Genomic DNA, 12,268 nt, shown 5'->3' with positions numbered 1-12,268 from the left:
CTATTGTCTACTCCATCTCAATCCCTCTGTTGGGGAATTAGCCCACAATCACGGGCCGAAGGGACCGTTTCCCTTCGGAGCAATCCCGAGCTCCCGGAGGTACCTCTCCTCACAGGAAGCCACCCCGTCCTTCTCCCGCCTTCCCAAGCCATGGAGGTTAGGAAGGCGGGAGGCTGTGGAGGAGGGAGGCGGGAGGGGGTTCTGGAACCCCCGAAGGCAGCATACAGGGGTCAATTGAAGACCCCTGAGGTCCCCAGTGGGACGCGACGATGGTGGGACGGCCCGCGGGACAGTAGCGGGGAAGGAGGCTCCCGTCCAAAGTCGTCTGAGGCCCTCGCGGAAAACCTCCGACTCCTACGAGAGCATCCTCCCCCGAGAGGGATTGGTGGGCGGGGGCCGATCTTCGGGCTGGACCCCAAAAGCAAGAATCTTTACCTTTAGGCGTCATCCAAAGAGAAAAGGCGGCTACAGCGTCAGCCCTAGGTATGGGGGCGCCATGCCCACCCCCCATACGGAGAGACGCCACCACATTAGCCCTAAGTACGGAGGACCTCCGTACCCAAGAGAGGATGTTTACCTTACTACCCCTGCCGTCCCCTTCTAGCGGCTCCTCCTCCGGGAGCGCCGTACCGAGGGTTGAGGAGTCTTTTGACTGAAAAGGTCTCGTCCACCAAGGCTATAAATAGGAGGAGCCATGGGCTAAGCAAGACACAACATTCTAGCCACTCGGTCCCCTAGAAGCTCTTAGGATAAGTGCCTTATTCTAGAGCCACCCTCTAGTGTTTGGGCATTTTGTAACCACCAACACCCGCTTTCTGATTGCAAATTACAAGTATGGATTCACTGATTCAGTGATCGATGGGTGTGTCCATAGTCCATTGAGAGATGTGATTCAGTTGTTAGGGGTTGCTTAGCCAGATCAGTTTACCTTCTGGTTATTAATCCCACTGTTAAACTGTACTCCAATCCAACTTTCAATTGCAAATTGTAAGTGTAGATTCTAATCATTGTGATTTAGGTTATTAAATACCTGTATTCGAATTGTTGGAGAATTTTTGTAGTTTGATTACCAAATTGTGCATTGGATTATACCGTATTATGTATTAGTAGAATTTTGTACTAGGACTATCCTAATTTCAAATTCTGGGTCCGCCCCTGCCTCCACGAAGAACTTTCTGCACATCGCTGTTGTGACGGCGCTGGAGGCTACGCCCGACTTTTTTGTTTTTAGCCCTTTTTGCGAAAGATTCTCACAAATAGGCACCTGGCGGAACCAATTCCAAAAATGGACCCTTAGCTTGGCGCCATCCACGCTGGCGCCAAGCTACAACGTCTCGGCGCCATCCATCCTGGCGCCAAGGTCTATACATAGCGGCTGACGCGGCTGCCGACGTGGCGGGGGCTTGGCGCCATGGATCTTGGCGCCAAGCTTGGCGCCGTAGATCTTGGCGCCGAGCTTTCTACCCCGTCCCTCTACACGTTTCGAACTAAACAAGTATAATTATTTCAAGGAGTATGCAACAAACTAAGTTGCGGTTCAACTGGTTAGGGGGTGGGATTCTTATCCTGGAGACCTGAGTTCGAACCCCTCCAGGATAAGAAGCCCACCTCCTAACCAGTTGAACCACAGCTTAGTTTGTTGCATACTTCTCGGAATAATTATACTTGTTTAGTTCGAAACGCGTAGAGGGACGGGGTAGATAGCTCGGCGCCAAGATCTACGGCGCCAAGCTTGGCGCCAAGATCCATGGCGCTAAGGCTTGGCGCCATCCATGATGGCGCCAAGCCCCCGCCACGTCGGCATCCGCGTCAGCTGCTATGTATAGACCTTGGCGTCAGGATGGCTCGCGCCGAGACGTTGTAGCTTGGCGTCAGCGTGGATGGCGCCAAGCTAAGGGTCCATTTTTTGAATTAGTTCCGTCAGGGACCTATTTGTGAGAATCTTTCGCAAAAAAGGCTAAAAAAACAAAAAAAGTCGGCTCGCCGCGGGGAGATGCATATGGTCAGGAAGGCGTCGAGGTGCTACCACTTCTCCGCTCCCGCTGAACTTGGGTGGGCGTTCTGATGCATGAGTTGTCTTTTTGAGTTGGAACAGACACACGCACACTCTTGAACTACGAAGCATAAACTTCCCGTAGATTTGTTGCCGGACACATACCTTCTTTTATTTTTAGATAGAAGAACGTCCAATTTTCGGTGATATTTATTTATTGTTTTGCTCTCTGCGTGTGCGTGATGCTGTAAGCTTTGTGGCGTCGAAATTTCGCCATGGTCGGTGAACGTGTAGTGCTTTCTGGCCGCTTTATAAGGGCAGCGATGACCGCTCCCGGGCTCAGAGCCTCAGACCAAGAAACGCAGCACGCGTCCGCCGGCGACGCCATCATCCCACCGGCTCGGACGCCATGATGGCGTGGGCGTCGGACGCCATCATCCGGTTCGTCTGCATTGACCGTCACTCGTCCAGTCCCGGCGACCACACGGTGAACGTGTGGACTCTGGACCTGGATCACCGGCAGTGGAAGGATCACAAGGGCTTCCCTTGCCTTTGGAAAGAGATCTTGAGGCAGGCCGGCTTCATGGATGCTGAGGCGAGGGACGTGGTGGCCCGGTACCCCGTCCTGATTCCGGGCGGTGCCCTCTGCCTCCTGCTGTCCAACATGCCCGGAAAGCCTGGTTACATCTGCGGCTTCGACATGGGCAACAAGAGTCTCCTGTGGTCCGGAACTTCGTGACTGTGGTACCATTTATTCTGTTATCCTGCCTCGCAGTTTCTTCAGCAAGTACTATCCTCCAAGCAAGGGAGCACGCAAGAGGAACCAGCCTAGCAAGACAGAGCTGCCAAGGAAAGCCAGGTTTCAGGTTGATCCACTAGTACACCGCTTCATATGAACTTGTGCATGTCATTCATATTTACTGAATCTGCGGATTACTACTATTGTCTTGATTCTACAGAACTGTGCGAATCATACTTGCAGAATCTGTGTAATGGTGTTCCATTTTGTCTTAACCGTTCTATCATCGATTGTTTTATTTGGCAGAAATGGAGGGACTAAAGCCAGAGAGCATCTGATGAACATGCTGAAAGGCATCAAGATGAGAGTTATCTTCTACTAGATCTGGACTCTTCCAGAGCTTGCTTACTTGTTTTTTGAAACTGAAGGCCCGAGCTTGCTTACTTCATTACTTGTGCTTGCGTCTTAATCTTGATGCACTAAACATGCATGGATTTATCTGATTGCTTCCTGTTCCATGTATGTTCTAATGGTAGCTCCGTTATTAAGAACAATATATATTTCAGGGAGATTCCTATGAATATTCTGTGTGTGCCTTGCCTGATGATAATATGCTGGGTCTTGTGTATTTGTTTGGGATGTTTAAGATGTGTTTTCATGTTTTTGTCGATCCGTTTCTTTTAAAGTTCGATACATGTGGCTCGTGGTCAATCGGTTCAATAATTGGGTTTGGAATTTTATGCTCTATACAGATAGAGCAGGAGGTAGCAGATAGCAGACTCAGTGAACATCGTGTTTATTTTCTCTGAGTTGGATTGATTTGCATGCATGCTGTAGTCCTAGTTGTTGAAATGTTTGGGCTTGTTACTGTTATTCAGCTAGGGTGCAATATCACGTGAAATGGACTAGCTTTTTGAATGTTGATAACACAGTGGAAACCATAATAGATGGATCTAAAAGAACCCTTGAATTATTTGTAGGATGTATGCCTTGTCTTTTGAGTTCCAATGGCTTGGCGTTCTGATGCATGCCTTGTCTTTTGAGTTGGAACAGACACCATTTTGTCAAATCCCCTTCTACTGTCAGTGTGTCAACTAAACTTCCAGCAGAATGTCCAAAGTTGGGTGATTCTTGTTGTTTTGCTCTCTGCGTGATGCTGTCAAGTGCGAACTCTCCTCTGAAGTCGAAATTCCGCCAGGGACAGTGAACATGCTGTTGTGTTTTCTGGCCGTCTTATAGGTGCAGCGGTGACCGCTCCCTGGCTCAGAGCCTCAGACCAAGAAACGCAGCGCGTGTCCGGCGGCAACCGCGATCGGAGCCCATCATCCCACAGGCTCTAGCGCCGATGGCGGAGGTGACTCTCCGCCGCTTCGAGCTCACCGACGTGGACGCCATGATGGCGTGGGCGTCGGACCCGCAGGTGGCCGCCTTCTGCCGCTGGGAGCCCTACGAGTCCAGGGAGCCCCTGCTGGCTTTCCTCCGCGACACCGTGCTCCCGCACCCGTGGTTCCGCGCCGTCTGCGCCGTCCCCGGCGGCGCGGTGGTCGGCGCCGTGTCCGTGGCGCCGACGGCGGAGCGGTGTCGCGGGGAGCTCGGGTACGTGCTGGCCCGCGCGCACTGGGGCAAGGGCGTGGCGACGGCGGCTGTGCGGCGCGCGCTGCGGGACGTGTTCGCGGAGGTGGAGGGGCTGCGGCGCGTGGAGGCGCTGGTGGACGTCGACAACCCGGCGTCGCAGCGGGTGGCGGAGAAGGCCGGGTTCCGCCGCGAGGGCGTGCTCCGTCGGCACTACTGGCACAAGGGCCGCGCCAGGGACATGGTCATGTACAGCTTCCTCACCTCCGACCCCCTCCCCGCCGAATGATCCCATCCGGCCATCCCATGGCTGTTCCATGCGTCTCATCTTTCCTACGAAATCGTTGGTGTTTCTCCACAATCTTTTATGCAATCCAGAACAGTTTGTATCGATGCAAATGAAAACCTCGTCTGCCTGAATGAAAAACTGCTAATTTCGCATCAATGTTGTGTTGTTTGGAGGATGAAGATGTTTGGACCGGTGCCGTTTCTGGTGGGCCGTGCCGGGATATCGATGCTCTTTGGCTGGTGTCTTTGGACGAAGCAGCGCTCAGTTGTCACTTGTGAGTTCCATGAATTTCACTGGTGTGGTTGATGGATGATTGGAGTTGGGTTGTTTGGTACCGCACGTGGTGCTCCAAGAGGAACTGCTTCGCCGCTTGGCGCCGCGAATAAAGCTTCTCGGTGCCCCGTGTCCATGAGCACGACGTCATACCAGACGCGATGGAGACCATTCTGACCATCCATCTTGGCTCAAACCTCACACCATCAATCGAACACGTCACTCTGCTGCTAATCCAGATTAAGTAAAGCCCGATCCTTTTCTCTTTCATCATTTCATGAGATGTGGCGTGCAGGCGTGGGAGCCCACTTTGATTAGTGCGCCTGAAACCAGCCATAAAGCAGTGACAAGGCTCCACTAATGACACAGCTTAGCATCGGAGGCTCAGAGGATGGACCAAGAAGAAGCGCCGGCCCAGCCGGGGTCCATCCGTCGCGCGGACGCGGTCACGCTCCGGCCGTTCGAGCTCGCCGACGTCGACGCCATGATGGCGTGGGCGTCGGACCCCGAAGCCACGGCGTTCATGACGTGGTGCGCCTACACGTCCCGGGACGTCCTCCTCGCGTTCCTGCGCGACGCCGTCCTGCCGCACCCCTGGTTCCGCGCCGTCTGCCTCGCCGGCGGCGACGGCGAGCCGCGCTGCCCCGTGGGCGCGGTGTCCGTGACGCCGACGGCCGACCGGTGCCGCGCCGAGCTCGGCATCGTGCTGGCGCGCGCGCACTGGGGGAAGGGCGTGGCCACGGCGGCGCTGAAGCGCACGGTCGCCGCGGTGTTCGGCGACCTCGAGGGCGTGGAGCGCGTCGAGGCGGTCGTGGACGTCGACAACGCGGCGTCGCAGCGGGCGCTCGAGAAGGCTGGGTTCCAGCGGGAGGCCGTGCTGCGGAGCTACTGCGTGGTCAAGGGAAGGCTCAGGGACATGGTCATCTACAGCTTCATCTCCACTGACCCTCTCGTAGACTAGACTGATGATGGTATAGAAAGATGAGCTGCACATGTATCTGCAGATCTCACAACACGGTTGGGTGATCCAGAGTCTTGCAAAATAACCCAAATGGCATTGCTGCTTGCAAAACAAGAAGCATCTCATCTGTGAATTACAGATTTATTACTGATGTTTTTTCGCCTCAATTGATCTCCAACAAGAGATACGCACTTCGTGTAATTATTGACTGAACTTGTTTTTCTCAAAACCCCGTTGATCGTTAACCTAAAGAAAAATTAGGCTCGAGAAAAACGCGCGAGGACACAGAGACACAGGGCATGGTATGAGATGATGAGATCAGGCTTCCCATCCCCTGAGGACGGTGGCGCGCGCGACGCGGTTGACGCCGAGGGTGAAGGCGCCCATGCGGAGGTCGCAGTTGTGGCTCTGGCACATCTTCTTCACGTCCCCAAAGGCGCGTGTCATGTACGTCCGGAGCTCTGTGTTCACCTTCTCTTCATCCCACATGAACCCCTGAATGTTCTGAACAATCGAAGCACATGCCCATGGTTACATTTACATTGCACTGAACAAAGCACAGGAAATTGTGCAGTAATTGACAAGCAGTTTCAAAGGACAGGAACTACTGACCTGAACCCATTCGAAGTAACTGACTGTGACACCGCCGGAGTTTGCGAGTATGTCTGGCAGGATGAGAACGCCTTTCTTTGAAAGGATCTGGAGATGAATACAGGGGAAATCAGAAAACATTACAGAAAATAGTCAATTTCTTGTCAATCTGTCTTGAAACTGTAAAGACAAGACTTGCCTCGTCTGCCTCAGGGTCTGTGGGGTGATTGGCAGCCTCAATGATGTACTTCGCTTTAATGTCGTTAGCATTGTCCCTGCAAATCGATGATAGAAAGCAACATATTATTCAGGTTTGAAGTTACAGGAACAAAAGGTATATATATAACTGAAAGGCATTACAGTACTGATGAAATAGAAGTGATTTTTTCAGTAGGGTGAAATGTACAGCAATGAGAAGACTTTTACTTGTTTATGACTCCCCCAAGTGCTGCGGGCATTAAAACATCGCACTCTTCAGTGAGCAGTGAGTTTGGATCGATCGCGTCTCCTCCGTTGAAGCCCTTGATCCCTTTGTTCTCTGCTGAGTGCTTCACTAGTTGTGCGATATCAATGCCATTGACGTTCTTGATAGCGCCTGTGACATCACTGATAGCAATCACCTTGCCACCAGCTTCAGTGATCAGTTGAGCTGCCCAGGAGCCAACATTACCGAATCCCTGAAAAAAGGCAAGCGAGGCACCTATTACTGAAGAGGCAACCTCTGCAGATGATATTTTTAACTGTGACTGCTTGAAACAGAGGTCAGCTGACAGGGCAGCCTTAACCATGAAGTTGTTCTCGTAATCGGAGCTGAAAGGCGCAAATATTGCAATTCACGGACTCCAAAAAATTATATATAAACCATAAGGCTTAACCATATTATTTACCTGTATTACGAAACGCTGTCCTGCAATGCCTTTGCCATGCTCTGCAAGCAAAGCTTCAGTAGCAAACAGAACTCCCCTTCCAGTAGCTGCATCTCTTCCCAGTGATCCTCCAAGGTCCTGTATTGAGCAGGAAAATTCACAAAATATGCAAGACGCTGAGAAGATAAACCAGCTTCCCCTGAAGAATCAAATCCTTTGCTTCCATCCAAACAATCATTATGACTGCTAAACACACGATGTTACTGCAACCTAGATAAATTCCAAAGGATTGTTCTTGGAAAAAATGTTTTGATAACCTTTGCAGAAATCTTCTTAGTACCTTACAATTTTAATTCGGAAACATCATTTTCAGTACACATACATGTCCAGAATTGCAGGATAGATAGAAACTTACAACAGGCTTTCCTGTCACCACAGCAGGTGAGTAACCATGGAACTTTGAGTACTCATCAAGTATCCATGCCATTGTCTACATTCATAAAACAAACAAAATAGGTCATATTAAATAAAATATAAATATGACTAATTTTCATCAAAGTCTGTTGTGAAATAATATATACAAAAGAAAATAACCTGTGAGTTGGTGCCCATATCTGGTGCTGGAACATCAGTATGGATGCCAATCAAGTCATGGATTTTCTGAGTAAAAACTCGGGTAAGCCGCTCAAGCTCAGAAATGCTCAGTTCCCCAGGACTGCATCCTATTCCACCTTTAGCTCCTCCATACGGTATGTTGGCCACGGCTGTTTTCCATGTCATTAGTTGTGCCAAGGCATTGACCTCATCAGGATCAACCTGAGTTACATAAGAGTATTTAAATTTCAAGACATGACATGGTCATACATGATCTGGTTTTACTAACACCTTTCAAAGATTCTTAAATAAAGATAATCAATTTTATTGCGAGCTGTCCCTAGTTCTGATATATATTTGTTTTTCATTGCTTCAGGAAGATACTGCAAATCTAATCTAATAACATGAACAGCAGAGCACTACTCTTACAGTGGATTCCTAAGAAACCTGGAATTTATGCTTAAGGACTATTCCAACTCTTTATGCTTATATGGAAATACAGCCAGAATGTGACCCCATATAGCTCTGTTAGTTGTTCCTAGTTTTCAATATACTTGGTCTCAAAAAATAAATTGCAATATACTTTTGTTTTTCATTTCTTCAGGTAAATATTGGAAAACTAACATTATCAACTGAGAACTATCCTATGTACAGTGGGTTCCTGAGAAAATACTAGAATTTATGCTTAAGGATCGTTTCAATCCTTTATGCTTCAGGACAATTTCGAGTCAGCAAAAGTGTTGCAAGAATCAAATGCTGACAAGTGCTACCGAGAAAAAAGAACCGAGCAATATATTTGCATACCTCATGGTGGTATCTGATTCCACCCTTCATAGGCCCCCTAGCATTGTCATGTTGAACCCTAAAACCAACATAGGACGCTAAAGTCCCATCATCTTTTGGGATTGTGCATTCAACCTGCAACCACAAACTCCTTGTTACTCAAAAGTTGAACATAGTCTTTAGAGGAACCTTGTAGAATACTGAACCTATTCAAGTAAATATTTTTTATATGTTGGTCATATTCATCAGGAATACAGGAGCCAACACGAGCAAGTAAAACAACAGAAAACAGTTTCAGATCTAAAAAAAACTGTAGTGGTTTCATCACCTTGATCTCCCTGAATGGAATGAGCAAGCTCTTCTCCAGCTTGGAGTCGAGGCCCAGCAGCTTAGCTGCCTGCTTGAAGTTCCTGCTGGTTGCTGCCAATGCATTCATCCTGCTCGATGAAATCTCCCTTCAGAATCGCACCTGAAAACAAATCAAGAAGACCAATGGGATAAGCAGGAATCCAGAAAACCTAACCGCAAGAGCTAGAAGAAGCATAAACAAATCAAACCTGTTGGAGAAACCAAAGATATATTTTTCTTTTATCTTCCCAAGGCACAACAAAATATAGCTACTGAGGAGAGGCCACCCAAGCTCTGGAGGAGTTCCAATGTTAGCAGGTATACTATATATAGCTGCTTGGTGGGTTGGTGTATTTCAGTTTGGTCAAGAAAGTATAGGCAAGTTGTTGTGAGATGCTAATGGCGACAAAATGCTGTTACTGCCCTATCAATCTATCACACATCTGACCTCTATAGTTGTAATTAGAAGTATTTACTGTATATATGGGGCAAAAGAGTGATTGGGAACTAAAATAACTGCACGTGTTCTTTTCTTTTAGAATAATCTGCAGTCAATCTATGTGATGTGAAGATACCAATTCTTTACCATTGCTGATGCTGAGACTGATCTTTGATCTGGTCATGGATTCATGATTCAGACAGCCGCACGGAAGTCAGACACTCGGTGCTTATTTTTTGCAGGAAAGCACCCACAATTTCAGTCACAAAACCAGTATAAAGAGTGCTCAAGAAAGTCTCCAGCAATAGAAATATGCCCACTCCGCTACATGTGTACTTGGCTGGGTGACCTGGGCTTGTACTGATTGTACAGCCACAGTGTCACATGCTGAATATTCAATTGCTGATTTTCTAAAGGTCGAGATAGCACATAATGAATTTTTTTTTCTTTTGAAGTGATAAAGCATAAAGCACATAGTAAGGCTGCCTTTTTTTAAAAAAAATGAACCAGCAAGAGAGCTGCCTGTCCGATGGGTCAAAAATAGGTATGCAACATAACACGGCTGCCATTAGTTAGATACAATTATGACTTCTGGCGCGAAAAGGCTTCATTATTAACGTTACTGACACAAACCATTGTCTGTGATTCAGAAATACCACGAGGATAGGCAATTTTGAAAAGCACATGGCTGACTCAGCAATGACACGCTATGGAATTATTTAGGCCTTTAGTGCTGCATTTGTTAGTATAATATTAACTAAAATACAAGTTTGTCATGAATCGGAAGGTTGCTTTCACCCTCGAATAAAGCCTTAAGTTCAGACAATGCATTACACACGACATAGCCATAGGTGCGTAGCAGTCTGCAGTGCAGCATGTGAAGCATATGCCCATATATAGGCCAAATGATGCGGTGACAAGATCACATGCCATGAGTTAAGCAGTGCGGCTCATTTTAATAAATAGACTCGCTCAAACAATAATATAGACCTATTAGGATAGTATTCCACCTTAGTTATAGGATAAGGCCATAAGATAGCATTAGTGATTAGTTCCACCAACCCGAGAGCATATTCTGAAAAGTGATAACAGATCGAGAGAGAGAGAGAGAAGATATGCTCTGTCCTCATCTTTGCTCTCAAGAGTCAGACAAAATGCATTGGCTAGACAGCCAAAATTCAGCAAGCTAAAGTCCCCAAACATCAGGATGCCTGTATTATAATAGCCATTTTAGTTTGTCATTGTAAAATCTGAAGAGATGTTGAAATAAACTCCCTAAAAGGTAGATCGGAGAGATCTCCCTCTGAACTTTCAGAATCTTACTGAAACTTAGGAGGGCATTCTCTCTTATAACCAAGCAAATCATTGGAACGCAAGCATGATCTTGAAGGTATGTAGCTGAGTTCTTTCAAAATTAGTACCAGTAGAAGTGTAATACACGAGACCAATGAAACATGGCATATCTAATTTTTTTCCGGGGTCGATGTACGGGTGCCTGATAATTTGAGACTCATGCAGTGGTTGTGGGATATTTTCCTTGACCTAAATGGAAACAGACCAACCACTACATATTCTAGACCCAGCAGTACAATCATCTAAAAAAAAGGAATAAAATCGCAAGCAGGATATCAAGATGTGTAAACTAGTCTATACATCTCAGTGTAAACACTACACAGAATAAAACTAGCTAGATTCCCACGAGAAAATAAAAAATCTGAAGCTTTCAGTTCAACCGGAAGCAGTTTCAAAACAGGGTGCCTTACAAGCAGGGCTAGCAGGAAGGCGGAGAGACGAATTGACTCGACCGAGGAATTCTCCACCACAGTGTGTGCGCCGGTGCCATCAAGGCGGGGGATTGGAAGGGGTTTTATAGGGGGAACGCCTGCGACCGCGATGCATGGGATGTTTCTGCTGGGGCGATCAAGATATGGGGGAATTCCGAATTGGTGCTAAAGGCCTCGGCGGAGGGGAGAATTGGATGATGACGCCAGGACGACGGTGCTGGCAATTGGAAGAATTGGATCCACCTGTGATTCCAATTGCTTTGGGTTTGGGGTGAGCTGGGCTCGGTGCGTGTGCGTGTATCTCATTCCCTTCTCCGTGACGAGAAGTTGAGAAGAGCAGATAGGGAGAGGGCCCACGCCGTCCTCTCCCGTCTTCTTGGCCGTTCGAAGATGATCCGACGGCTGGATTTGACCTGTTTCTCCGGCTTTTTCGGCTCATAAAAGGCATGCTGTGCCATAGGGGTTAAGGTATTGTTTGGTTCTTTAGTTGCTGGACTGGACTAAACCTTAAACTTTAGTCCCTACTTTATTTATGCTGGGGACTAAAGACCATTAAAGCAAATGAACAAAGATCAAAATACCCTTAATCAATACATAAAATCCAGAAAAACGGGACAATAATGAGGGGCAGGGGGCGTCCTCTTGGGCCTTTAGTCACCCCCAAGGGACTAGATAATTAATCTCTTTAGTTCTCCATTTAGTCCCTCTGTTTGGAAGTTTAGGGAATAAGGGGGTGTTTGGTTGGGGCTGTTAAGTCCCTTTTAGTCCCTAAACTGCCAAATAGGGTGACTAAAAGTTGCTAAAGTTTAGTCCCTAAAGTTTAGCCCTTTAGTCCTAAGGGGTTGCTAAAAGGGGCTGAAAGGGACCTTGAACAGGGTGTGCCCCTCATTAATGCCCCGTCCCTCCCTCCCTCCACCCACCCTGCCCTTGCGCCGCCGCTCGCCGAGCCGCCGTCCTCCCTCCCGCCCGTCCCCCGCCGCCGAGCGCGCGGTAGCGCAGGCCGCCGCCGAAGAAGGCCGCTACATCGATGGCCTTG

The 12,268-nt window shown here is 48.2% G+C and overlaps 3 protein-coding genes across 4 annotated transcripts; 2 read left to right on the top strand and 1 right to left on the bottom strand.

The window, feature by feature from the left end:
- The first annotated feature begins 2,064 nt into the window (after window positions 1-2,064).
- Window positions 2,065-4,749, top strand: LOC117838567 (uncharacterized). The gene is made up of 2 exons (XM_034718641.2): window positions 2,065-2,859; window positions 3,039-4,749. Exon 2 carries the CDS (start codon window positions 4,078-4,080, stop codon window positions 4,591-4,593), a length of 516 nt encoding a protein of 171 aa, XP_034574532.1. The 5' UTR covers window positions 2,065-2,859; window positions 3,039-4,077; the 3' UTR covers window positions 4,594-4,749.
- A 147-nt stretch (window positions 4,750-4,896) lies between these two features.
- LOC117838565 (uncharacterized) lies at window positions 4,897-5,994 on the top strand. The gene is made up of 2 exons (XM_034718640.2): window positions 4,897-5,110; window positions 5,236-5,994. Exons 1-2 carry the CDS (start codon window positions 5,028-5,030, stop codon window positions 5,825-5,827), a joined length of 675 nt encoding a protein of 224 aa, XP_034574531.1. The 5' UTR covers window positions 4,897-5,027; the 3' UTR covers window positions 5,828-5,994.
- LOC117838564 (glutamate dehydrogenase) lies at window positions 5,902-11,530 on the bottom strand. 2 transcript variants are annotated; one of them, XM_034718639.2, is made up of 11 exons: window positions 11,212-11,530; window positions 9,219-9,303; window positions 8,990-9,130; window positions 8,683-8,796; window positions 7,879-8,100; window positions 7,700-7,774; window positions 7,306-7,422; window positions 6,845-7,095; window positions 6,618-6,693; window positions 6,440-6,526; window positions 5,902-6,331 (listed from the first exon to the last, which is right to left on the bottom strand). In XM_034718639.2, the coding sequence occupies exons 3-11, from the start codon at window positions 9,095-9,097 to the stop codon at window positions 6,146-6,148; spliced, it is 1,236 nt and encodes a 411-aa protein (XP_034574530.1). In that variant the 5' UTR covers window positions 9,098-9,130; window positions 9,219-9,303; window positions 11,212-11,530; the 3' UTR covers window positions 5,902-6,145. The 2 variants fall into 2 exon arrangements, with proteins under 2 accessions (XP_034574530.1, XP_034574529.1); XM_034718638.2 differs by lacking the exon at window positions 9,219-9,303 and having other exon boundaries at window positions 11,212-11,529.
- Between the last annotated feature and the right edge of the window lie 738 nt (window positions 11,531-12,268).

This window comes from Setaria viridis, chromosome 9 (assembly GCF_005286985.2).
Source record: "Setaria viridis chromosome 9, Setaria_viridis_v4.0, whole genome shotgun sequence".
In the NCBI taxonomy this organism is placed as follows: Eukaryota; Viridiplantae; Streptophyta; class Magnoliopsida; order Poales; family Poaceae; genus Setaria; species Setaria viridis.
The sequence above is the reverse complement of the archived record's forward strand: the minus strand, read 5'-3'. Positions and strand labels throughout refer to the sequence as shown.

Bases quoted from the DNA above. Each gene is read 5' to 3' on its own strand.
- LOC117838567 (XM_034718641.2), top strand. From the start codon at position 4,078: ATGGCGGAGGTGACTCTCCGCCGCTTCGAGCTCACCGACGTGGACGCC.
- LOC117838565 (XM_034718640.2), top strand. From the start codon at position 5,028: ATGGAGACCATTCTGACCATCCATCTTGGCTCAAACCTCACACCATCA. The intron at 5,111-5,235 runs GTAAAGCCCGAT...CTAATGACACAG, and splicing joins CTGCTGCTAATCCAGATTAA to CTTAGCATCGGAGGCTCAGA.
- LOC117838564 (XM_034718639.2), bottom strand. From the start codon at position 9,097: ATGAATGCATTGGCAGCAACCAGCAGGAACTTCAAGCAGGCAGCTAAG. The intron at 8,101-8,682 runs GTATGCAAATAT...TATGTAACTCAG, and splicing joins GAATCAGATACCACCATGAG to GTTGATCCTGATGAGGTCAA. The intron at 7,775-7,878 runs GTTATTTTCTTT...TTATGAATGTAG, and splicing joins ATATGGGCACCAACTCACAG to ACAATGGCATGGATACTTGA.